Here is a 26513-nt window from a genome sequence, read left to right on the forward strand (position 1 = left end):
CGTTTCCACAACCAAAACAAAAAGGGAGGAATGTTAGATGAATTCGGTTCTTATTTCAGATCCCCCCCCCCATAAGCTAAGTGTCCTGAAAGGCCCTGGTCTGACCAGTTAAGCTACCATCCCCCTCTGAAACCTGGTCACTTGCCTGGGAGACCTGCCCCCTCCTGGTGCCCTTGGCCAATCAGTGAAAGGGACATTCCCCACTGACCCCGAGCCAATTACCTGGCCGCATGACCCCCTCCCATGGGACTCTAGCCAATTAGTTCAAAGGGCATTAGCCCCCAATCTGTAACCCCAAGCCCCTATATAACCCTGATCCCAGCACATGCTCCCTCTCTTCCCGGATTCTTCTTTCTCTCTCCCCCTCTGTCTGTCTGTCTGTCTCTCTCTCTCACTCACTCTCTCTCTCTTTCTCTCTCTCTCTCTCTTCCTTTCATACCGGCCCCTCCAATAAATCTCTTGGCTACAAGGTGGTCTCTGGTGTGATCAAACTTTGTCCTTTCAGAAAGCCTATGGGTTCCACCTCCAGTACCACCAAAATAAAAAAAATAAAAAAAACCATAAGGACCAACATGTATTTTTTTGTCATATACCTTAAGATTCTTTGGCCTTTGATCCCCACAAAAATCCATATCACTCAGGGTTTTTGTGACGTTGAGAATGTTCAGGAACTAGAGATGCTGTTTGCACAACACGTGAGTGTACTAAATGCCACAGAATTGTTTGCTTTAAAATGGTTACTTTCATGTTGTGTGAATTCCACTTCAAATAAAACACCTTAGGGCTGAATATCAATTTCTAAAATGAACAAACAAACTGAAAGGGGAGTCCTTCTGCCAACCAGAATTTCCGTAAAAATAGGCCCAGAAGCAAACTGGGCCCCTGCTGCCTTTCACATTTGCCTGCCTCTTTTTCGTCATTCCTTCTAATTGTACACAAGATGTTTCAAAGCCTGGCCTGGCCTGACCCTGGCTACTCATTCCTCCCTATAAGAAATGGCCTTGATGGAAAGAGCCCGTTGGCCCCTCTGAAAAGGCCCTTGCCTAGGCCCAGAACCGCCATGGGTCAGCGGCACAGACTGCCCCCCTGGGCCCTCTGTGGCCTGGGTGGAGCAGTCTGGGCCTGGTTGTGGGTGAGGGGCAAGTCTGGGCTCCTGAAGGAGGAGGGCTCTGCCTCCAGCAACACCAGTGTAGAATCTCAGTTTCTTGTAGTCTGTGATTAATGTGCCGGTATTGGAAAATTGCCTTGGTAATAATTTCCGTGCAGGTACTCAGGCAGGGAGGGGCAGCAGCTGTTACAATGCAGAGTTCCTCTCTGTCTTTGTCCTTCATTCTAATGATTAACCTATAGTAAAAGCCTCAGAGTCAATTAAAGCCTTTAGCCCTAAAAATATAGAGAGGCAATCAATGCCTCTGTTTACCTCCTCTCCTCTGTGACCTGGCTTGGGTATAGGAAAGGTAAACTCTGTGCTGGTTGAAACACCCATAGTTGATGAGCAACCAAAACTGCCCAATACAAAAGAGGCAAAGGCCAGGTAGATTATTGACTCTTGCGCTTAGGAAGTGTACTGTCCGTAGGCAAAGAAACACCACCTGGCCAAGAAATGAGTTACTAGCCCATTGCCTTGGTAATGCTGATAAGAAGATACCAATACAAAATCTGTTTAAAGGCTAGGGTCCCAAGAAGGTTGAAGTTCCATTTTTGGGCTCTCTAGCGTGTATGCCAGCACGCTACTTTTTCTTCTCTTCTCTTTGTGTTTTCTACTGATTTTGTAATAAAGATTGGCTAAAGCTGCACCGAGCTGCCTATTAGTTTTAATTTTTCTATTCAATAAAGTTTAGTTGAATAAGAAAAAGAGCCCACAGTACCATTAAAACCATAATAATTAGAACTTGTGTCATTTGCCCGAAAATTAGTGTTCAGAAATCATCTCTTTGGCTCTTTGGGGCAGAGCGTGGTGGTGCACGCTTGTAATCCCCGCACTTGGGAGGCGGAGACAGGAGGATCGCACAGGTTCGAAGCCAGTCTCTCTGGCTTAAGAGACCCTGTTTCCAAATAAAAACATAAAAATAGATCTGGGAGTGTAGCCCGGAGGTAGAAGGGCTTCCAGGAACCCCAGTACTACAACAACAAAAAAAAAAAAAAAAAACAAAGAGAAGAAAAAGAAAAGAAAAGAAAAGAAAGAAAGAAAAGAGGTCATCTCTTTGCCTGTGCCATAGAAAGTAAACTGTAGGTCATAGGACAGGACTCCTGTGGTTTGTAGCAGAGACAGAACTTAAAGGAAGACAGGAGCTCTTTCAATCACTGTGCTGAGTACTGATTGTTTCAATGCAGAGAGACATTTCCAATTAAGAAAGATGCCCTGGAGGAGCTCAGAACTTCACGGGAGGGTGGAGCATGGTCGGAAAAGCAGAGAGGAAAGGTCAGATCCACTTTCAGGATGGAGAGGAGGCTTAAAACTTGGGTGTGGCTCCATGTGAAGATGGGTCAGGAGGTGGAGTGAGTTGGTTTCTTCTGAAACTCAGAAGCCTTGTGCAGTTTGTGCCTGAGTTCAGCTCCCTGCCACGGCTAGCCAGGGGGGAGGGCCCTTCCACCAGGCCTCGCCTCTGAGTGTAACTGGGTATCACCAGCAGGTACTTGTGTATAAGAGAGACTCAGGCCTGTCTCCTTCATCCTCTGCTCCACACCCAGGAGAGCCAGCAGGTGAGGTCACCGACCTGGAGCCAGAGCACAGGGCCACTACTCACCCCTCACAGCTGCTGTGCAGGAGCACTCGGCCTCTACTTTAGCAAAATGCAGGCAGTAACAGCACCTGCTCCCGGCACAATGCGATGTCGTACCTTGAGCATGCATGCAGTGCCTGTCTGTGGAAGTGTTCTTATTGGCTGGAGGAGTATTGACAACCTGTGTCAGTATGGGGAATGCCCTACGAAGATTTGGGAAAGCTCTGATTATTAATATATTTCAAAAGAAAATAAGTGGTATATTTCAAAATAGTTGTGTTAAAATGGAGGCGGACATGGGTAAAGAAAGGACTTGGTTTCTGCCAAAAATAGGCAGCTATTCCAATGTAAATCAACCTAGCTCAAAGTGAGGAGATAGAAAGGAAATAGGCAGATAGGGAAAAGGCCTTGATAGGCAGATAGGGAAAAGGCCTTGGTAGAAAAAAGCTAATTTCCTGAGTTTCCTGAGGGGTGACAAATGCCTGAAATTCCAAAGGCTCAGGAGATAAGAAGGCCAGAGCTTCACAAAGCCATCCTGAGTTTCCTAATCAACAAACCCACCGAGCAAGTCTGGCATTCCTGAAAGGAGACCCTTCAAAGAACTTGCAAATGTCCTATGCAAATGCTCCTTGGAGTCACCCTAACAAAAAACGGACTTGCAAGCGGTCAGGCATCAGCCAGTCAGATGGCAAAAGCAGGGCACTTTCCCACTCAGGACCCCCTCCCCTTTTGGGGAGCTGTTCTCTCTTTCGCAGGTCGTGTTGGTCCTGAAGTACTTTTCAAAAGTACTTAACAAGTCAATAGAGGGGAGCTAGGGCTTTCTCTTTCTAAAGACAGATCTACATGATGAGCTAAGGAGGATGGGGCGGGGTTTGACCTTGCCCTCCATGAAAGGAGACACCTCACCACACCTTGCAAGGGGAGGTACCTTACAGGGACTACTACGGAGGTCATGGGTATAAAAGGTCCACGTGTAAGCCCTTTGGTGTACTCATTCGAGTCATCCCCTCATGCCATCTTGGCATGGGGCTGTATTTCTATTTTCTGTATTTCTATCTTTCTAATAAACTCCTTTAAATCTTCAGCAACGGTCCAAGTGATGAATACTTAGCTTAGGACAAGAATCCACGGTTTTTCTGTTTGTGTGGTGGTAGTGGGATTTCTTCTCCACACACATACACCAAGCACATCCCCCCCTCCCCCACAACACAACCAATACTTACTTTTTTTTTTTTTGCTGGACTGGGGATTGAATCCAAGGGCATTCTATCTCTAAGCTATACTCTCAATCCTATTATTTATTGTTTATTTTGAAACAGGGTCTCACTAAGTTGCAGAGGGCCTCACTACGTAGCTGAGGCTGACTACAAACCTGTGACCCTCCTCTCTCAGCCTCCCAAGTACTGGGATTATAGGCAAGGGCTGCCATTTTACTAATATTGTCTTTTAGTTTATGAACATGGAATTACTTTGTATTTACTGAGGCTTTTGTTTCTTTCTGTAGCATTTTGTAGTTTTCAGTGTACTATGCCCTGTGTTTCTTGTTTGTTTCTGTTCCGTTTTTTCTTTCTGATGCTGTTATAAATTGAAGTCTTTCCTGTACCAGTATTGGGAAATGGCTTTAAAATGTATGATGTTTGGCCCATGGTTTCTAAAAAAAAAAAAAAAAGTATTTAAATAACCTCTATTAAAAAAAAAAAAAAAAAAAAAGCTAGGAGCTTCAGGAAAAGGGCTGCAGAATCCCAGGCACCAAGAATGATTAGCAAGACAACAGAGATAGTCCCAGGGCCTATTTTTCATTGTAAAGATAAGATTTCCCAAGGATGTGGGGGGATGCCAAGCCTTCAAGAGATACCAGACTCCAGATGATCAATTAACACATTTTGGGGTGTAACAAAAGGCTTGGGGTCTGTACCAGAGACAGAACAGACCTACAGGAAGGAATCCCCACATCAAAAGACTTGCCCCATAGGTGGCAGATTTAGTCTGGTCAGAAGACTGGTTATAAAGATACTCTGTATCCAGAAAATAGGGCTGGGGGTGTAGCCGGAAAGTAGAATGCCCCTGGGTTCCATCCCCAGTGAGGTGAACTGGCAGAACTGGTTCTTGGAACTCACAGAAGCCTAGGTATGGGTCAAAGAGACTCCTTCTGGAATATGGAGTGTCTACACATGGTAAACATCCTGCTCACTCTTTTCACAGCTGGATTCTCAAAGCAGTAAAAGTAAAATAATCGAGCAATCAAAAAGAAAACCTAAAATCCCCTCACCTACCCACCTTGTGATCCCAAAGCCCTTTCTAGTCCAGAAATGTATACACTTGCTTGGATTGCTTCCCCTCCTTCCTGCTGTTGTGTCAGTGTTCTCAGGAAGCCATGTACTCCCTAGAAGGGAGCACATTCCAGGGACAGGAATGAGCTGGACTGTCCAGCCTGGGTTCCAAGGGTTTTCCTAACAATTATTTCTTTCCCAGGCAGTGCTCCTGCTGCTGCTCTGTGCCTCTTCCAGGATCTCTGTCTTGGGTGCATGTGACCATATGACACATGAAGACCCAGGGTTTCCCCAGGCATTTCCTGAGGTGCTAGCTTGTGTTGTTTGTTTTACTATCAGCAGACTTCTGGTTTCCTGCTGCCCAGACTTCAACCTAAAGTTACCCTTAGAAAGGGCAGGGTAGGTTACTGGGGTGTGATTCAACCCTTGTACCTTCTTTTTTTTTTTTTTTTTTAACTCTTAAAGATACAGACATGCATAGGGTATTGAGGCACAGAAACAGGTCCCAGGAGACTTTCTCACAGCCACAAAGCTCCCAGACACAGTGCAATCAGATCCACTTCGTTTTTATTATTAACAAACACAATCTCAGAGCAGTACAACCAGCTTCAGAGTTGATATTTCAAAAATGATTCTTAGGTCACAAATAACTATCCCACATAAGAGGAGAAAACTCCACCCAGACAAAGAAAAGATATCCTGTATGTTTTCATGGCAATGGGTAGGCAGTGTCAAATTTTATCTGACTATACACCACTTCTCCAATGGCTGAATCCAATCTCTCCTGAGAGAACCATGCCCATGAATGATTGCATTCTGGACATATGGACAATGTCAAGTTCATGGTGGACATTAAAAGTCTGCAGAGTTTGAAAATTCCTCTGCTAAGGATCCCAAAATGCTGCATATAAAAATTTAATCACACCTCAAAACCGTCCTTACACAGCATTTGGGAGGCTGAGACAGAAGGATCGTGGTTCATGGACAGCCTCAGCTACTTGGTGAGGCCCTTTACAACTCAGTGGGACCCTGTTTCAAAATAAAGAATAAAAAATAGGGCTGGGCGTATAGCTTGGAGGTAGAATACCCCTGGGTTCCATCTCTAGTATTGAAAAGAAAAGAAAACTGCCCTTTGAGGTAGATCAGTATTATTATCCCATTCTAACAAAAGGAAAAGTGAGGCACATTATAGCTCAGGGACTTGCCCAGTGTAATGATTTTAGCGTACCCCTCCAAGTTCATGGATTGGAAACTTAATCCTCAAGACAACAGATTGAGAAGCGGGACTTTCAAGAGATTTGCTTAGGAGGACTCTGAGTGGCTTGAAGACCTTATCTCAGGTTTGGTCTTACTTGGTCACATAGCAAGTCAATCACACAACGGTGGACAGACCCAGACTTTAGCCACCAGCATAGCAGAGTCACCTGGCTTTGTTTACCTTTCAAAGAAACCCATTTGAGCTACATTCCGGAGACTCCACTGCAGATACTAGCAAGCGAATGAGAAAACTTTCTACGTTAAGTATTACCACCGTTATTTCATGTTTAAAATGATAAAGTCACATATACTCAAATTACTTTCACTCTCCATCAAATCTGAGACCTCAAATAAAACAACCGTAAGAAAAGTTTCCAAAAAGCAGCATAGAAGGAAACCCCGCAAATCTCTGCACAAAAAATGCTCCAACCAGACTCCTATTAATACCCACTTCTGCTGCAGATTCTCGTGGGGTAAAATGACTGCCCAAAGGGAATGAGAGAGGCTCACATGCAGAGATTAGAAAAGAGGTAAGGGCCCCCAAATTAGCTGTCAGCATATCCACAAGGAAAGGGTTGTTAGAAATCAACTCTTGATAAGATCAGAGTTTCCCATCCATGTGTCACTCCAGTTGAGGTTTAGTCTTGAACAGTGTTTCCTACTGGGCCAGCATGCCCCTACCAAAGGCCTACACAGACGCTGAGGCCCATACCCTGAGGGCTCCATCCCCACTGTGTAGACATGGCATGAATCAGATCCATAGTACAGGATTAGAACAGAGTTTATTGTTCATATATCACAAAGCAAGCATCTGTTGACCTGGAGAATTAAATCCACCCAAGAGATTTCCAGATATAGGCACACAGGTCAGCAAATCTGATCTACAGCGATCTTCCATGAGGTTCTTTTCTACTTTAATGAATAGCTCAAAGACAAGGCTGCTTGGTACAAGCTGTTCCTTGTAGCCTTCATTCAATTAACACGGCGAGACAGGCCCTGCTCCCTCCCGCCATGGGGCCAGTGGACAGAGCATTTGGTATTGTACACTGCCAATCCTAGAGCCAGGCTCTGAGTTAGGGACTGAGTTATAGGGCTGGAGAAGTCCATGGTCTTCAAAATACTGATGTTGTGTTTCTTTCAGATTTTTATCCTATTTTCTGCCCTCAGCTGTGCTGTGCAGTAGGGGTTGCTGGTTAGGTTGCTGAACAAAGTTTTCAGCAAAGTTCACGGCATCTCGCGTCCCACATCTCAGCCAAAGCTTTGCGGCAGGCCCTGGCTCCAGCTGGGGGCCTCCTTTCAATATGAGGCACTTGGGAACTTGCCCCTGTTCCTTGTGCTTCCCAGTGAGGACTAGGTGTCCTTCTTCTACAAGGACTGCACTGTCCCCTGGGAGCACTGACCAGCCCAAGCCACTTGGCTGAATATGCAGGGGGCACTGAGCACTGACCCAGACAAAGGAGACTCACAACAAACCCTGCTTTGCGCCACAGCGGGCTCACTGGCACGCCGTGGGCATTCAGCGTGGCTCACAGGAGAGTGGGCCTGTCTGAGTCAGGGATGCTTCTGCAGGGCTCGCTAAGCTCTTCTCAAGTTGTCAGTGTGGCAGAGGCACACAGGGGCAGAGGTGGAGAGGATCTGGAGGCCACGGCAAAGTGGTAGCCAGCTCTACTTGATAAACAGGCAAATGCTACAGTGCCATGAGCAGCGTGTCTGCAGGAGGAGCTGCCTGCACAGCCGGTCCCCAGGTACACACAGGAAGCAAGAAGAAAACAGAGAACAGAGAGAACAGAGAGAACTGGAAGGAGGAAAGGACAGAGGGAGTAGAGTCAGGAACAAAAAACAAAGCGGTAAGAGACCCCCGCCCCCCTCCAAGGCAGCCCGCCATGGAGGCTGGATGCCGGGGGAAACCCTAGTTTTTATTTGGTGTGAAGAAATTACAAGGAATAATGGATCTACTCTGTTAACTTGTTTCATCAGAACACCCGGGAACTTGCTTAGTAAGTTCTGAACCCCTGGCAAGGTATTCTCAGAGCCCTTCTGTTGGAAAGTGATCTCTCAGAAGCTGCCTACAGATGCTGCTCCTTGACCTGTCCATCTCCTGTCCAGCAGTGGGAGGAACAGGAAGCCAGCTACTCCCTCCTCTCCTTCAAGGTCCTTTAACATTTCTTTTTCAGAGGGGTTATACTCCAGGTGAATATTTTCACGTTGCAATACAGATTATACATCTATACATGTTTTACTCTGATCCAAGTTCACCTGCTAAAATCAGTCCAGTTGTTGGACATTTAAAGCCATCCTATTACTGTAAGAACTGTGACCAAAATCCTAAAGATAGAAAAGCCGAAAGATGAAAGAACTTGGACGGACAGCTCATGGAATCCCCTAAACTATATGAGCTGCTGCATTCACTAATTCTGAACACAGCCAACATGAAAAAGATCTTCTATTAAATACAAAACCTCCTGTTACTAGCCAGGTATGGTGGCATATACCTGTCATCTCAGCAACTTGGGAGGTTTAGGCAAGAGGACCACAAATTTATGGCCAGCACGTATAACTTAGCAACACCTGGTCTCTAAATAAAAAAAGACTGGGGATGTAGCTCAGTGGGAGAGTATCCCTGGATTCAATTTTAAAAAATAAGAAGAATCTCCTTGTTATAGAAAGAAAAAATCCTTCCCCAACAAAGACCACTTTTCCTAGGGACTAAATGCTTCTTTATCCTGAGCCAAAATAATGTTGAGACATTGAGATGTGATGGTGTGATTTGTGTTCTAGCATCATCAGCCTTCATGGCCAAACCGAAATGAGAGCGAGGAGAGAAAGAAAGCAGACGTGGAGGGGTTCCATGTCTCCGCTACTAGGCAGCTGGGTCTATTACAAAAAGAGCTTTCCCCTCTCCCATCTCAACCCCATCCTTGCTTATAAATCATACCCTGCATGTTTACTCTCTCCCCTGATTTTACCTGCTTTGCAAGCTCTGTGCCAAATAATTCTTCCACCTAGCAAAGCATGGGTTAATGGCGATTAACGGGGACCCTCTAGAAGATTCTGTTGCGTATCTAGCTAGCGCCATGTACCTTGAAGCAATCAAGGAAGGAGTTATCTGGAGCCAAGACCTTTACTTTTAGGCTCCAGTAAGATTGCTAGGCTCTTACAGTAAACATCAACCTATGGCTGACCTGGTGCTTGCCTTGGAGACAATGAGGCAGAAGAGAAAGAAAGGTGATAAGGACAAAGCAAACAAAGGACAATGGGAATGAAAGAGGAAGAAGAAAAGAATATCAGCTTAGCAACCACGAGGGGGGTTGCTGCCTTTCAAAACTGTGCATTTAACAAGACACTATGAGAATGGGTTAAGGTCATCATCTTTAGCATCCAGGTAGCATTTCTCAGTAGTTAATGAACATGAAAACTCTGCCTTTCTTGTCTTTGGAACAGGACCCCAGACAACTCAAAACTCAGCCACTCTTGTAGCTTCCATCTCCAGTTCTCTTAATCCTGGCCATGACGGCCGCCTTGGACACCTTCTTCCTGTCATAAGCCAGACCGAGGGCCGCCATGCAGTCGATGAAGAAGGTGGTGAAGTTGATGTGCCAGCGGTACTCGCTGGCGGAGTAGTCATAGGGGAAGGTGTGGTGGTAGTTGTGGAAGCCCTCGCCTGGAACAAAAGCAAGGAGAGAAGTTAGGGAGCTCAGTGACGGCTTCCTTCCTGATCTTTGCACACCTCCTACCAGCGGGGTACCATGAACCTGAGTGAACGGATGAACCCAGTGTCTTTAACTCTGAACCCAATAGCCACCGAGAGCTTAAGCAATGAATTGAGAGGCCCTGGCACTCGTGGCTGTCTTAGAATCTTTGTGATAAAATTTCCTCTTGGAGGATAAGAAGAATGGGAGAAATTTGTACTGCTGAGAGAAGAATTTTCCATCAGAAATGCCAGGGCTTCAGTAAATCCTGGCCTGAGACCCACAGGCACTGAGCCTCTGTGCGTGTCTTCCAGTGGGTGGAGCAGGGTCCACAGGGAGAGAGAGCTGTGGCTGTGCTTCCTGAAAAGGCCCGTAAGCAGCACCCCTTCCCTAGCACGCTGTGCCTTCCCCTGTGACAGGGAGGCACAGTCAAGAGGAAAGGAGGCCCCTGCAGGGGCTCAAGGTTCCTCAGCCACTGATGGTCCACAGGGGGCTGCTCTCCTTCTAATTCTCTGTGTTTCCCCCCTAGGTGAAACAAACAGAAAGAACAGAGAAAAGTTCTGCAAAGTTCTCAAGAGATTCCCTCTAATCACTGAGATTTTGAGAATTCCTGAGAACATTTCATATCGCAGAGAGAACATCCTAGGTTCAGGACGAATTCTTCTTTCTGAATCAACCGTAATCCTAACCACACTGATTCTCATCAGATTTAGAACAAAAAATAGCTCATAAGAGGTGTTGATGGACCCTTGAGGATAAAATTACCCACAGTTAGAGTAGTAATGATATGGGTGCCACGCAAGTGAAGGAAGCCCTGCCAAGTAGATGGCTCCGTCCCGGGCATCTCGAGGTATGTACTGCCTGTGCATGCTGGGCTGTCCACAGTACGAACTGAGAAGTGAGAGAAGGGGGTTTGGAAAAGACCAAGGCTAAGGGTGCTAACAGAGGATTGCAACTTCAATACGTGCTTTGACAGTGAGGCTCCGAGTGAGCGCTCACCTGGCCTAAAATATTAGATTAAAAATGGGATCAGACATAGACAAGGGAGAGGGATCTCAATGAATCAACTGGGATAGCAAGAGGCAGCCCAAGGAAGGCTTGGGGAAGGTCAGCTTTGTCAGAGATGAGTGAGTGACTGTGGGGGGTAATTCAATAAGCAATGAGACAAAATGGCAGGAAGCAGCTGGAGGAGAAGGAAGAGTGAGGTGAGCGGAGGCAAGCGCAGGTTTAGAGGGGTAAGAACAACAGGGGGCAAAGTCAGAGTGTCGGCCACTTTGAAACTACAGCTGGCACTTGGCAGAGTTTCAAAGTGGCTGACAAAGTCTTACTAGTCTTAAAGAGGCTAGAATTGGGGAAATTCACTATATGTCCATTTACAATACAGAACAAGCATCTCAGTCTAGGTTATTCCATTTCTATGAAAATCCTGGACTCGAACAGCATAGGCGATTTATTTCAAACCTGAGTCAAAGTAAGAACATGCAGAATGGTAGAGGTGCATGAAAGGAGGAGAGAGAGATATGGAAGCCACAAAGAAAAGGGGAAAAATACTTTTAGAAATCACAGTAAACATGACTGTCATGCAGCGAAGTGCTCAGGCCTGTGCGCAGGGTGGCCTCCGAGGGGCGGCCAGGTGAGCCACAGCCGGGATACTGATGAGAGGTGGCCCTGGATCTGCTCAGGAAGAGCAGCCTTGGTCAAAGTCTGCATTCACTTGGAAAGAAGAATAGGAAATAGTGGGGACAGATGGAAGAACCTTGTTTTCCTCAACTCCAGAGATCAGGACTAGAATTATAGAGAGAGTAAAACCCAGGAAAAGACAACCAATCAGTTAAGATCAGTTAGCAGGAGGCGATAATCGAATGACCTGCTTTACTGGAGGATTCCTACAGTACTGTGGGAAAAGGGGAGTTCCTAGCACACAAGGGTAGAAGTCAGAAAACTAAAGGACAAGAGGAAATGGGTGGTAGGTGGGGAAGGGCCACCACAGATGCACCGTCTCCCCTCCTAGTGGCATTATTAAATACGAAGGCATGAGGCAGGCGTGGTGGCGCATGCTTGTAATCCCCGCACTTCAGAGGCTGTGACAGGAGGATTGCGCAGGTTTGAAGGCAGCCTCGCCTACTTAGTGAGGCTCTCAGCAACTTAGTGAGACCCTGTTTTCAAATAAAATATGAAATAGGTCTGGGAGTATAGTCCAGAGGTGGTAGAAAGCCTCTGGGTTCCACCCCAGTACCACCAAAAAAAAAAAAAAAAAAAAAAAACTCATCAGGCATGGCTAGCTTTCTATTCACGCATCTCCTGCCCCATGCAAGACCTGTTCATAGATGAGTGTGAAGGGAAAACTCCAAGGCACTAGTTACAGGCAGCACTCAGAAACTGTTTTACAACATTAAATCAGGAATAGCATTATTTTTCACCCTTTCTATTTACCTTAGCGTCATTTTCTCACTCTCACGAGGGTTCCCTGATACATCACTCTCTAGTTTTGTAGTAGAGGAACTCAGCTACAAAGTGGTCATAATAGCAGGCCGTTTGGGTTCTTCTGGCTCCTAGACAAATACCCTAATTAGCAGGTCCATAGATGTGGTCATGTCAGGGACTGGCGACTTACCCACAGCTCCTACAGATACCATGATGTTCTCCCGAGAGTCAATGTTCTTGTCATACGGGCGATACCCGTAGAGGTGGGCAGCGCTGTTCACCAGCCAGGTGGCATTGAGCACCAAAGTGTATCGCAGGATCGTGGCAACGTACAAGCTGTGCAGAAAGGTCTCACCCCAAAAGTACCAGGGCACCAGGGTGGGCAGGATGAAGCACATCAGCAGGACAGCGGGCTTGTAGTACCTACGTGGGAGATGACAGAGAGTCTGCGGGGAGGGGACTCGCACACCTCCCTGGACCACGCACTCTCGCTGGGCCGGCTGTGTCTTTCCTTCTACACTCTAAGCACAGAGTGGCAGAAACTAGCATGAGGGAATGCACTAGAAAAGCTATTGAGCACATACTATTATCTCATTCTTTGTGTGTGTGTGTGGTATTGGGGATGGAACCCAGAGGCATTCTATCTCTGAGCTATACCCCCAGGCCTGTTTTTTTTTTTTTTTTAATTCTTTATTTTGAAATAAGGTCTCACTGAGTTGCAAAGGGCTCACTAAGTAGTAGCTGAGGCTGTCCGTGAACCACAATCCTCTGGCCTCAGCCTCCCAAATGCTGGGATTGTGTGTGTGCCACCATGCCCTGCTTTCTCACTCTAAAAAACGAGGAAACATGGATGCTTTAAATGATTTTTCGAGGGTCATGCCACCAGGGAGCAGTGGGGCAAAGAGTGGAACATGTGTCTCCTGACTTGAAGTTTATTGTTCTTTTTCATAAAGCCGTAAGACCATGTTGGCCAAGGAGGTGAGGGTCAAATCTCAAACTCACCAGCCAAGTTCTGCTGCCTGGGCTCCTGTCCATCTGCCTTTGGGCTCCTTTCTTTTGCCAGCCATTTCCTGATAGCACCTCTAATTCTTGCCCTGCTTTGCCCTCAGAAGGCACACGGAGTGTCCTCGACCACCCATAGGTCCATTTGCATGCCACTGACCCCCCCCCCACTTCTTCCAGCTCCTACAACTGCATTCCTAGTGCGCATTCCTAGTGCGGGTCCTCCCTGCTCTCCAACCTGTGTCTCTGCCCTGCACCTCTCTGGTTTGTTCTCTTTCATTTTCCAGGGGCAGTCTACCTCCAAGCCACACACCCAGCCCTTTGTATTTTTTAATTTGGTAACAGAGTCTTGCTAAGTTGGTAAGGCTGGCCTTGAACCTGTGGTCCTCCCGTCTCAGCCACCCAAGTACTGAAATTACAGGTGTGTGCCACCATGCCTAGCCTCTCTGGTTCAATGGTCACTTCACCTACCCGGGAGGAGCCTCTCTGAAGCCCACTATGACTGAGCCAGGCTGCCGCAGAGGAAGCCGTAGTGGGTCTACACTGCCAGCTGAATGAAATCCTATTTTATGCCCAGGGCCCTGCAGGAATGGCGTCATCTTGGCGGTCCTTTTTCCTGCCACATACCACTCTTCAAGCCGAGGGACATGCTCCCTGGAACATGCTCGAGGTCTTGCCTCATCCTGTTCTTGCTGTGTGCACTGCCACACATACGTGTGAGAGTCTGTTTCCATGGGCCGATTCCGATGCTAATTAGTTCATACCCCCCTTCTCCCTTCCTCTGTAACTCTCATGGTATGGACAATATTCTGCTCTGTCTCATGGTTATTTGGGATCATGGCTTATCCTCCTGACCTCTAAGAGGCCACAAAACTCCTTCAGGGGAAGGATTCTTCTGTGTCCATGATAATCCCTGGCCACTGACCATCTGTTGCATTTAACTGGTTTCATTAAGATACTTCAGAGAAAAGAACAAGCAATAACCCATGGCCGAGAGCCTGTGGGGTGTTAAATGCTAGGGTTTTCAATAATTTCGAATTTAGAAACCAGTAACTCCTCAGCTTTTATTTTGTATGTCCTAAGATAAAAAGTGGGGTCCCCAAGTCTCAGGTGGTCAGGACCCCATCCCCACCCCTCCCTCTCCTCACTCACCTCCTCTGGAACATCACCAGTTTCTCAGCCTTGAGGTCAGACAGGTTCAGTGTCTTCCCCTTCTCTATGACGGCTGGGTGTTTGCGCACAAGCAGCCAGCCCACGTGAGAGAAGAAGAAGCCACGTCGGGAGTTGTGCGGGTCGGCGTCTGTTTCTGAGAACTTGTGGTGGGCGCGGTGATCTCGGGACCATTCATAGACATCGTTCTAGAAGGACAGAGAAGAGGAAGGCAGGCCTGAGGACAGAGCCCTCCTAGGAGAAGCAAGTGCCCATGTCCTGAGGGCCCCGGGCTCTCAGCACCACTTCAGAGTCCTCAGGAGTTCGGCTACCAATCTGGAGTGTGTGTGTGTGTGTGTGTGTGTGTGTGTGTGCGTGTGTGTAACAGAGAGAGAGAGAGACAGACAGACAGACAGACAGAGTAGTGCTGCTCCTTCCTGAAGGTAAGACAGCGGGAGAGTGCAGCCAAAGCTCTGTGCTCAGATAGTCTCAGCAGGAGAGAACACTGCAACCCTGTAAGAAAGGGGTGAGGGATGTGGTCCTCACAGGGGCCCTAATCCAGGGGAAGGAGAGTGTGAGGCAGGTGGCCTCAGACCCTTGGGTGCTGGCCTGTGGGTAAAGCTGCAGGGAGCTAGATCCTGATGTTTCTGTCTGCAAGTGACAGCTCACCCAAGGCCAGCGTGCAACTCATGATCATGACCACATTTCCAAACACCTCTGGGCTTGTCTGGGATTAGTTCCATCCCTTCAAGAATGTGCCAATATGTTTCTTCCTTCCCTTTGCCCCATTGGGACAAAATCAGGAACCTTGAAGGTATAAATTTCTAGGGCAGAGATGATTATCCAAGTGTGGTTAGGCACCGCAGATATTGCCAACACCAACAGGACTAATCTGTTTTGTTTTCCTCTTGCTGCAAGCTAAGCCCCACACCACAAGCTACCCTGTGCCCACTGCTATAATGTAACAGTTGTGAAAGTCCCTTTCCCCAGCTCCTTTCCTGTTTGTTATAAATTTGTGCCACAACCAACCTCCATAGTTAACTCAGCCAGTATGGCAGCCCCAGACAGGACCACAAGGTTGGTCTATCCAACTTCTCAAAGATGCAGTTTCCTCCCTTGTAAAAGGGGAATAACAAAAGGACCTACATTCTAAGAAGGGTGTGAGCATGTAAGATGTTGACCTCTGTCAAGTGCTTAACACAGCGCCCAGCACAGTCTGTGCTATATTGTTTGCTCTTACCACCTGAAGGACAGAGTTCCTGGGACCCTGAGACTCAGTGAAAATTGATGGTGGTGGGGTTCCAGGACAGTCTCCTTAAAGCAAGAGCTTATTGTCCACCATATGCCCAGGAAACCAGGTCAGTGCTAGGCCTGTGAAGTGGCCCCAGATAAAGGCCCAAGACAAGCACAGAGGGTGATAACACAGGGGCCAGAGGATAAAAACAGACGTCTACTTTCACAGCCTCTCCTCTTCACTCCCTATTTCCCATGCCAGTGGCTCTGAAGTATCCCGGGCTTTGTGGACCTAAGCACTGAGCCTGCACTTGCGGCGGCCGTCGGAGACTCAAGAGAACACTGATAGCCCGCTAGGGCACCTCCCTGGGCTCTGACCCATCCATCCCACCTGGAGTGCCCACAGGAAGAAACACAGGGCTGAGCCGCGCAGCTTCCTACCTGGAACGCCATGGTGTTGGCGACGATCAGGAAGAGCCGCAGGGGCAGCCGCGCTTTGTAGGTGCGGTGGCTCCACAGGCGATGTGCTCCGGCGGTGATGCCCATGGCGCTGAACAGATAGCAAGCGACCACTGCAGGATGAGACAGGAAAGGCGTGACCAACAGGGAAGTTCCACTTGGGAGGGCACGTCAAGGGCGCTCCTCTGGCGACAGACCTGTGTCTTTGTTAGGTTGGGGGGATGACGACCCCCCCCAGCCAGTCCTAGGGACGTGTTGGCATCTGAGACCTCATAGCTTTACCACTTGAAAAAATATGAAGCCGGGTGTGGTGGCGCACGCTTGTGATCCCAGCATTTGGGAGGCTGAAATGGGAGGATCATGGTTCGTAGACAGCCTAAACTACTTAGTGAGGCCCTTTGCAACTCATAAGACCCTGTTTTAAAATAAAGAATACAGCCGGGCATGGTGGTGCACTCTTGTAATCCCCGCGCTTGGGAGGCTGAGACAGGAGGATCAAATAGGTTCGAAGCCAGCCTCAGCTACTTAGTGAGGCTCTCAGCAACTTAGTGAGATCCTGTTTCCAAATAAAATATAAAATAGGTCTGGGAGTACAGCCCAGAGAAAGCCTCTGGGTTCCACTCACAGTACCACCAAAATAAATAAATTAATTAAATAAAATAAAGAACACAAAATAGGGCTGAGGGTGTAGCTTGGAGGTAGAATGCTCCTGGGTTCCACCCCCAGTACTGGGGGGGGGGGGGAAATCCCAGGCTCTCCATGTAAGAATAGAGAGAAGCTAAGGAGTCCTGGGGCAGGAGAGGGAAGAGGGCCCTGGACACTGTGCCACCACTGTCACCGTCCACCTGCAGGGGCATTACCCAAGTTCCTATGGCCTCTCATCTTCAGGTGACCTACTCTACAGGGTTCAAGGGCCCCGGACTATGCCTACAGAGCTGAGGAACCATAAGAACAGGGTGTTCAGAGCCAGGCGTGGTGGCGCACGCTTGTAATCCCAGTGCTTGGGAGGCTGAGACAGGAGGATCACACAATTTTGAAGCCAGCCTCAGCTACTTAGTGAGACCCTGTTTCCAAATAAAGTATAAAATAGGTCTGGGAGTATAGCCCAGCGGTAGAAAAGCCACTCGGTTCCACCCCCAGTACCACAAAAGAGAGAGAGAGAGAGAGAGAGAGAGAGAGAGAGAGAGAGAGAGAGAGAGAGAGAAAAGAAAAGGTGTTCAGAAAGTAGCAGCCAAAGCAATCCAGGCACTGACCAATTGGAGCCCTGAGATGCATGGGACACTCCAGAGAGGCAGAGCCGAGCCTGTTCACCAGCTGGTACAAAAGCATTTCAATATTGTGGCAAGCATTATGGCCAAATAGGAAAAAACAGCCCTGCACACACCTGCACTTACACAACGGCTCAAGCTTCTCCATGGAGGCTAACACTGTCATATGCACTGCATACGCTGAATGGAGTTGGTGCTACTAACACCCATGTCACAGGTGAGGAATGGATGCTGTATCGGATACATCAAGGATCACGCAGCTACGAAAACTGGAGCTATGTGGTTTGGAGTTAGGTTTTCTGCCAACAAGCAGTTCTTGTTCTTCTCCTACCATCTACCTCCCAAGATCTGAGCCCAGGTCTGAGGTCTGTCCTTTGCCATTTTACTCTCTCAGCCCAGACTTTCCCTGTGGATGCTAATTCTAAACCACGCCGAGAGACATCAGAATACAGTAATATTCTGCCTGAACTTTTCTGAGTCTGCAGGCTCAGGAATTGCACAGGCTCTAATGAGGAGAGGGTACTGGGTGTACCTATCTCTTCCTGTAGTGGCTATAGGAGGCAGGGGAGGAGGCCTGGGGAGATCTATTAACAATGTCATTTGGTGAGGCAGCTGGCAACAGTGACTCTCAGGGGCCACTGAACATAGCTGTGGTTTGAGGCAGCACACATTGTAACAAATTATTCTGCCTTCTCTGCAACCTGAAACACCTGTTTCCTAAACAGCTTCTCTTCTCCCTCCCTGACCCTGTCTTGTTCCTCCTACAGGGTCCCCAGAAAAGCCATAGAGCCAGCGTGCTGTCCAGATTCCCCCTGAGCTGGACTTGAGACTTTAGGTGACATGTGGCTTTCAACCATGTGGTGATTGAGATCTTTGCAGGTACAGCCTCTGACCACACCTGTATCTGGGAAAAGGAGAGTGGAGCCAGGGCCCTGCAAATATCAGGAGGAAAGAAAGGGCTTTGGGCAAAGCAGGAGCACTCAGCTTAGAGGTGAGGAAGAATCTCGGGTTTTATTATGCCCAGAGGACCCTGAGACATCAGCCCTGAAAGCACATGGGTTCCATCTTTTTTTTTTTTTTTTTTTTTTTGGTGGTACTGGGGGTGGAACCCAGGAACTTTCTACTTCTGGGCTATACTCCCAGACCCATTTTATATTTTATTTGGAAACAGGGTCTCACTAAGTTGCTGAGAGCCTCACTAAGTAGCTGAGGCTGGCTTCGAACCTACGTGATCCTCCTGTCTCAGCCTCCCAAGAGCGGGGATTACAAGTGTGCGCCACCATGTCTGGCTCTGGGCTCCCATCTTAACAGGGGAGCAGGACAAGAACCCAGGCACGTTGTTGCCTGTTCTATCCATACCTGTCAGTCTGCCAAATCTGCCAAATGGGAAGCTCAGGCAGTTTGTTTTCTCCCCCAAGGAAGGACTGTGACTGTCATTGAAAGTTAAGCCACTTCACATTACTCTGCTCAGGGGCATCACTTTGCCTCCAGCCCCCAGTGTTGATAGAGATATCTATCTATTCAGCACTGCCTTGAGAGCTTGGAAGACTCAAAATATCCCAGCCAGGAGAAAGGCTGGGATGACACTAATGACTCTTAAGGAACATGACCTTTCCTTTTATCCAGAAAGATAAGCCATCTCCATTTTGTACTGCCCTCCCCTCCTAAAAACAAAGAAACAAACCCTGCAACCCTGAGAAAGAGGATCTACCTTGCACTTCCTTGTAGCACCTATTGGGTTTTTTAAGCCTAAGTTCAAAGGAGCAGATCTCAGCACCTACCAGACCTAAGAGGCCTGGTTTGGACAGCCCATATCTGACCGCCTGTCCCTTCTACATGTCTACCCTTCAAGAGTGCAGGCAGAAAGTTCTCCATGCCTAAGTTTGTTCTGGAAAATCACTGGTCATCTTTTATTTATTTACTTATTTTAATTTTTTTGGTGGTACTGGAGGTGGAACCCAGAGGCTTTCTACCTCCAGGCTATACTCCCAGACCTAGTTTATATTTTATTTGGAAACAGGGTCTCACTAAGTTGCTGAGAGCCTCACTAAGTAGCTGAGGCTGGCTTTGAACCTACGTGATCCTCCTGTCTCAGCCTCCCAAGCGCGGGGATTACAAGAGTGCGCCACCACGCCCGGCTCACTGGTCATCTTTTAGAAGGGGAATCCTGCCTCCCCACCCCTCAGAGAGCAACATCTCTAGAGTGCCCTGCTCCCCTTCCCAACTCAGAATTCAGGGGTGGGAATGAAACCCAGGGCAAAGCGCAGCTGTCACTCTGGGGACAGGCATGCTCTAGGCCCCTACTGTGAATCTCCAAAAGGGCTGAGCTACGGGCCTGGCTGTCCCTGCCAAGGAGGGATGGGGGAGGCAGGGAAGACCAGTGTTAGAAGGTGCCAAGTCTTTGGCACCCATGGCATCTGGAGAGATGGGCAGGAGCTCTCAGGAATGGCACATGAAGCATTTCTACAATGCTATTTCATTCTAAGAACATTTCTCTGGCTGGCCTGTGCTGCACCTTGGTCAGCATCACATCTGTGCAACTCGGGTTATAGGGGAAGCCTGGTCATTCTCCCTCTATGAAAACCAGCCTGGTCTGCCCAAGTGGTCAGGCCAAAATAATTTTGTGCATAATCTCTTTTGTGTTCATCCTCTCTCCACAGTCTCATTTCCTAAACAGTATTGCTCTGTTCCTTAAATATGGTCAACATGTAGCCTGTGAAGGCCCTGGTCTAGCACCAGGTTCCCAGGACTCTCGGGTAGGGGCCTGGTTCTCTTATAAGGCAGGGCTGGGACAGGCAGCCAAACAATAATTCAGACAGAAAAGTTGCTTCAAGGTAGCTGCCTCTGAGCCACAGGTTTTCATCTAAAAGTTCCCTTGGTATGGTCTCAAGGCTCAGACTCCAGCACCCATATTAAGGAGGCACAAGAGCTAACACTCCTGCATCCCAGTCCTATTAGGCTTGACTTCCAACCCAGTCTGTCTCTCTGGCAACCAAAGACACAGGGTTTCGAAACATGGACAGAGAAAGGCTACTGATCTGTTAGTAGTCTCATTAAAAGTGCAGTGAGAAACCTGGGGTATTCTCTCAAGACAAGGGGACCCACTTACCCCAGAGCAAGGTGTAGACCTTGGAGGAGGGGACCAGTGTGAGCCCAAACAGGGCTCCCACGTGCAGCAGAGCCATGAGGATGATGTTCCTCCAGACATATTGGAACTCGGGCTTGGGGCCCTCCGCATCCTGGTAGCTGGGGTCATAGATGTCATCTTGCATTTCCGGGCGGATGTCTTCCTCAGAGGCCAGGGGTGTCTTCTCCAGCTTCTCTCCTCCATTCTGCAGGTTCTCTTGGGAAGGCTCTGAGATGGTGGTGGTGGTCGTGTAGGTCCTGGAGACCTGCAGGAGAGGAGGGGAGAGTCAGAGGGAGCAGAGGGGGCAGCAGGGGGCTCTGCTCTCTAATGTAGCTGGGGGCTGGGGCAGCACAGGCACAAGCCTGCCCCAGGGCCCAGGGTACAAGGGGGTGGTGTGTGCCCTAAGATGTAACGGAGAAGTTTCCAGAATGTGTGCATATTGAATAGGTCTGAAATTTTAAGGCAAAGAGACAGAACCAGAGAGAGGATAAACACTCGCACCCCCAGAAACACCTACCCCCTTATATATGGGGATCAGCAGGAATGCATTTTTTTTTTTTTTAGTTTAAAGCTTAGGAAACAAAATAAAAACAAAAAAAAAAAAACCCTAGAAATGGACCAACCAGAATACAAGCCAGACCCCCCCGCCCCAACCAACCGAGGGCAGCACAGTCGGGGAAGCCGGCCCAGTCCTCCCAGGCTCTCAACTCTCCCGGGCAACCCTCGCCTGGAAGCCCGAAGGCGGCGGGCCGGGGGCCCCTCCCGGGACGCTTACCTCCTGCAGCAAGTGGGCGGGCATCGCGGCTCCGGGTGCTGGGTGGCGGGGCCCGGGCTGCAGCTGCGGAGAGGAATTCGGTGCCGCCGAGTCGGAGGGCGACTTGGGCTCCGGGGCCGGCTGTCGGCGCGAGCGGTGGTGTGCGCGCTGGGTGGCTGTGCGGCCCGACCCGCTGTGCGCGGCGTCCCGGGCTGGGTATTTAAAGGGCAGAGGGGCAGCGGGTGACTGTCCCGTATTTCCTCAGACTCCTTTGATCCGCTGCCAACTAGGGGCAAAGTGCGCGGAGGTGCCAGGCCGAGGAGGCTCGGCGTGGAGGCCGAGGGCGGGAGCGGGAGGCCCCCGGCGAGGAGCGCAGCCTCAGGGCCCCGCCGGGATGCTGCGGAGCGCGCCCCGCCCGCCAGCCCCGCCTCTGGGGAAATGCTAACGAGGCTCCCGCAGGCCGCGCCGCCATTGGCCGGGGGGAATTTGGTGCCACCTCATCCTGCGCCGCCATTGGCTCGGCGCAATCTGCAGTTCCTCCCGCCGCCGGGTCCAGCTTCCCTCCCTCCGCTCGCCGTGCACACTTCTCTTCCTCGGGCGGCGGGTCCTCTGCTTTGCTCCCCGCGGGCTCCGGGTGCCCCGAGATTTCTCTCTGGAAGAGGGAAGGATTTGGCCCGCGCTGGGGATGCTCACTCGCCCAGCCCTGGTCCCCACTGCACGGCGAGTGCGTGGCGCTGGGGAAGGTGCCCGGGGACTGTGGGGGAGCCACGCGGCGCCCCCCGCGCCCCGCGCCCTCCTGCCTCGCCAGTCCCGCAGGCGTGTGGGAGCGCAGACTCGGCTTCCATCCCGAGAAGTGGGTAGGTCGGTGCAGCACCTCTCTCCGACGGCTGGGAACAATGGTTCTGCCCCGCCCCCACCTGACCCGAGACCGCCCGGAGCTCCAGCCACACTTGCTGACACGTGCACCAACCTGTGCGTCACCCCGCACAGCTCCTGGGCGCGCTCAGCAAGGATCGGCCACCACCAGGCACCAGAGGGCAATCCCACCCCAGGGTCCTGATTGTCTCATTGGAATTTGGAGTCTTCTACGTGGTAAAAAAAAAAAAAAAAAAAAAAAAGGCAGGGGGCACCCCCAGGCGTTTTCACCCAGCAGGACTAGCATTGAGGAGGTGAACTCTCCTGGAGACAAGAGGAGGTCCTTTACCCCGGCCACAAGCAAGGATTTCCGCAAAAGCCAGTTAGAGACAGAGATTTTTAAGAAAGTGAGATCAGCCAAACATAGAAAGAGAAGGGACATATGTTTTCTCTAATATGCCCAAACTAAGGACTATTAGGAATACCAGGGGGACTCCATATAATGGAGTGGAAGCCTCAGCAAAGCTGAAATGGAAGGATAGAAGACGAAGAAGGATCAATGGAGAAGCTATATCCGAATATGTGTAAAACTATGAAAGTAGCATGGTCAACCTGGACTTTCATTGTTGGGAGGGGGAGGGGAAGCGGGGTGGGAGAGGGCACAAACATAGTCTGAATGTATGCCATTTTCAATATGATCCACATAAAAGTAAAAAAATAAAGGAACACATTCAAGAGAGAAGGCAAAGCGGGGCATGGTGGCGCACGCTTGTAATCCCAGCACTTGCGAGGCTTAGATAGGAGGATCACACAGGTTCGAAAACAGCCTCAGCTACTTAGGCTTTCAGCAACTTGGTGAGACCCTGTTTCCAAATTAAAATATAAAATGGGTCTGGGAGTATAGCCTGGAGGTAGAAGAGCCTCTGGGTTCCACCCCTAATACCACAAAGAGAGAGAGAGAGGAGAGAAAGGGGAGAGAGAGAGAGAGAGAAGAGCGAGCAAGCTATTTCAAGCACAAGAGACATGTGGTTCTCAGGTCAAGGAGACTTGGTGAGCAGTAGGCAGGGCAGGTGTTTGAGGATGCCTAGACTTCCTGGTGGTCTGGTCTTGCTCACTTAGGCTGACTTGGTCTTCATTATCTGATCAAGTAGATTGCTTTGGAAAATCCCCAAATCTATAGGTTTCTTAAAGAATCCCATCTCTCTTTGCTTAATCTATATATTATATGAGCTAGTTAACAGTGCACAAGGTACTTTTCCTAAGTGGATAAACTTATGGCAATATTTATAAATTTCCCAGAAATTTCAGAGTGACAAGCCAGAGAGAGAGAGAGAGAGAGCGAGAGAGAGAGAGAGAGAGAGAGAGAGAGAGAGAGAGAGAGAAGAGAGAGAGAGAGAGAGAAAACGAACACTTGGTAAGCCTTGCAGAACTTCAGATTAAAGTTTTATTTCCTTGTCTTTCCTTTCTGATGTATTTTTTAATTTCTTCTGTTCTACCTAATATGTGGCATAAGGGAGCTGGCACCAAGTGAGCACTGCAAGCCAGTTCACGAGTTATTTCACTGACCCCTCATTGTGATCCTATGAGATGGGTACTACATTATTCTGTTTTAAAGAGGAGGAGAGTCAAGTGTAGAGACATCAAATAAGCATGGTGGCAGCAGCCAGAGGTGGTGGGGCTGGGAGCTGAGCACAGACATCTGATGCTGGCGCCCAATTTCTTAAGCTCAGGACCCTGTTGCTCAGGGACCCCGAGGTGCTCAGCCCTCATAGACTTTTCCATCAAGGCTTAGTCTTTTCTAGGTCTGTGGGATCCCCCCCCCCCCAGGAGGGCTTGTAGCCAGGCAGGCTGTCCATCCACCCAGGCTGCAGCCAGGCCCAGGTTCCCCCATCACTGCCCTGTCCTCCCAGAGGAAGAGATAAGGAATCCTTTGCAGTGACTGGCTTCTCGGGAAGGGAGGCTCCTGGGATTGCCTGGAAGGACAGCAGTGCTCTGCCCTTGGGTCTGAGGCACAGGCTAGCTTCCTAGACAGTGACCAGGCCTCTCCATTCCAGGCCTGGCTCCTTCACCACTGGGAAGGTGCTGAATGAGACTAGGTGTTTGTCAAGATGGGCAGCACATGGACTGATGGTTTGGGAGTGGGGGGTGTGGAAGCCAAGAGTGTGTACGTTGTTCCTCTTTGGATTTTCTCAGCAATGTCTGCTCTGCTTAATTCCTTTACCAGCTGCAGATTTGTACTTTTTCCTGGTCCATTTGGGCTGCTGAATGAACTGCCAAAGACCAGGAGGCTTTTATTTATTTATTTATTATTATTATTTTTTTGCGGGTCTGGGGATGGAACCCAGGGGCATTTGACCTCCGAGCTACACCCCCTGCCCTATTTTTTCTTTATTTTGAAACCGGGTCTCACTGAGTTGCAGAAGGCCTCACTAAGTAGCTGAGGCTGTCCGCGAACCGCTATCCTCCAGGTCTCAGAGTCCCAAGTGTGTGCCACCACGCCCGGCTACCAGGAGGCTTTTATAATGCAAACGTATTTCTCACAGGTCAGGAGGCTGGAAGTTCAGATCACCAGTAGATTTGGTGACCATTGAGGGCCTGTCTCCTGGTTCATAGAGGGCCATCTGTTTTCACATGGGGAGTGTATGAAGTTTCTCTCTGGAGTCTCTATGGTGAGGGCACTCAAGTCATTCGTGAGGGCTCTGCCCTCCTGGCCTAATCACCTGCCGAGTTCACAGTCCAACCAGGCAAGTAAGGGATCAAGTTTCAACCTCTGAGTTGGAAGGGAGAGAGCATTCAGTGCATGGCGCACTTCAGAAGGAAGATTCAGGGCTTCCTTCGGGGCACTCCTCCAAGTGTAGCTGATATGGCTCTCCCTTTGAGACCAACTTTCCTTCTCTTTAACTATGTGAGTATATTTGATTCTCAATTCCTCCAGACCCTAGACTTCACCAGAAACAATCTGAAAATTGGGTCCCCTGGAACCGACCCTCCCACTTACTTGGTCTCTCTACATTGTGCTGCTGGTGCGACGACTTGGTGTTGATGTTACTTAGGCCGAGTGCCACGTCATTCATTTTGTGCCAGAGGGAAAAAAAAAGGGGGAAGCCTGCCAAGATAACAGCGTGGAACGGGAGTCTTGTATTTCTTTCTAAAGACAGGCTGCTGCCCTGTAGAGACAGCCCTGGGAGTCCAGGAAAGGCTTGGGTTAAGGAGAGTGAGTTTCAGGAAGAAGAGATCAGAGCCCATTGCAATGTTGATAACTAAAATAGAATAGCAGCAGATTCATCCTGTGCATGTCACATGGCTGGGACCGTGTCACCCGCTACTTTCAAACCTCAGGAGCTCACCACTGCCCACCAATACACATGGTAGGAGTAATAGTATGAGCGCTTTGTATCCAGAAATGTGTTAGTGACAAGTTAGAGCTTATGCATCGGCATATGATCAATATTTGTTTACAGTAGAATTTGCAACTCAGCTGGTAAATATTTTAGCAGAAGGAAGTACAAAATAAACTTGAGAATGAAGATTGGCCTTATAACCATTCCCATATGAAAAGGGGCACAAGGTATCATAGCAGTTTTAAACTTTTGTTTTCATCTTCAACTCAAGAGAAGAATAAAAATAGGCCCTGATTAGCCATCTTAAGTAAATAAGGTGTTGATAGCAAGAATGCATAGCGGTCGATTACTACCTACCCCAGTTCCAGGGATGAAGTCCTGGGCCTCAAGCATGCTCGTCAAAACTCCTTCACCGAGCTATGCTGCCAGGCCCCAGAGATTTTCATTCTGTTTCTCTAACTAGGAGTTCCTTTCCCTTTGGAACAGAGACCACCCTCACACCTGAGGCTCTGCTCACACTCTAGCTCTCCATGGTCAAATCAGCTCACTCACTCAGATTCTAAGTTTGTTTTTTCATCAGGGGGCCCTAGCTCAACAAAAGGAACAAATTGTCCCAACAATGACGACAGAAAAATGTTAAGGGCCTCTCTATATAAGGGGCTGATAGGGATTGATAAACAGCAAAGACTCAAGATGATGAAAGAGCAAGGGGGCTGGTTCGGCACCTCTTCATCAGAGAAGAAACATGGCTAGCATGCAAGCCTGGCAAATGTTTAACTTTCCTGGTTATTAAAGACAGATAACAATGATGAACAATTTGTTTTTGGCAATGTTCAGTATTGGGGAGAATAAGATAAGATAAGCATCCTTTAAAATGCTGATAGCAGTATAAATTGATTCACAAACATGTTCACCACAACACTGTTTATAGCACTAAAATAATGTAATTAAACATAACTTTT

At 48.8% G+C, this 26513-nt stretch overlaps 1 protein-coding gene across 2 annotated transcripts; it reads right to left on the reverse strand.

Annotated features, from left to right (window-relative positions):
- Positions 1 to 9711: 9711 nt before the first annotated feature.
- Positions 9712 to 21400, reverse strand: LOC308262688 (acyl-CoA desaturase 1-like; the record flags this gene model as incomplete). Of its 2 annotated transcripts, none has more annotated exons than XM_080695293.1 (6): positions 9712 to 9911; positions 12554 to 12786; positions 14518 to 14723; positions 16189 to 16319; positions 20584 to 20866; positions 21377 to 21400. In XM_080695293.1, the coding sequence occupies 6 exons, from the start codon at positions 21398 to 21400 to the stop codon at positions 9712 to 9714; spliced, it is 1077 nt and encodes a 358-aa protein (XP_080551419.1). The 2 variants fall into 2 exon arrangements, with proteins under 2 accessions (XP_080551419.1, XP_080551418.1); XM_080695292.1 differs by having other exon boundaries at positions 21371 to 21400.
- Positions 21401 to 26513: the final 5113 nt, after the last annotated feature.

The sequence above is a fragment of the Muscardinus avellanarius genome (assembly GCF_963383645.1).
Source record: "Muscardinus avellanarius genome assembly, chromosome: 4".
Taxonomy (NCBI): Eukaryota; Metazoa; Chordata; class Mammalia; order Rodentia; family Gliridae; genus Muscardinus; species Muscardinus avellanarius.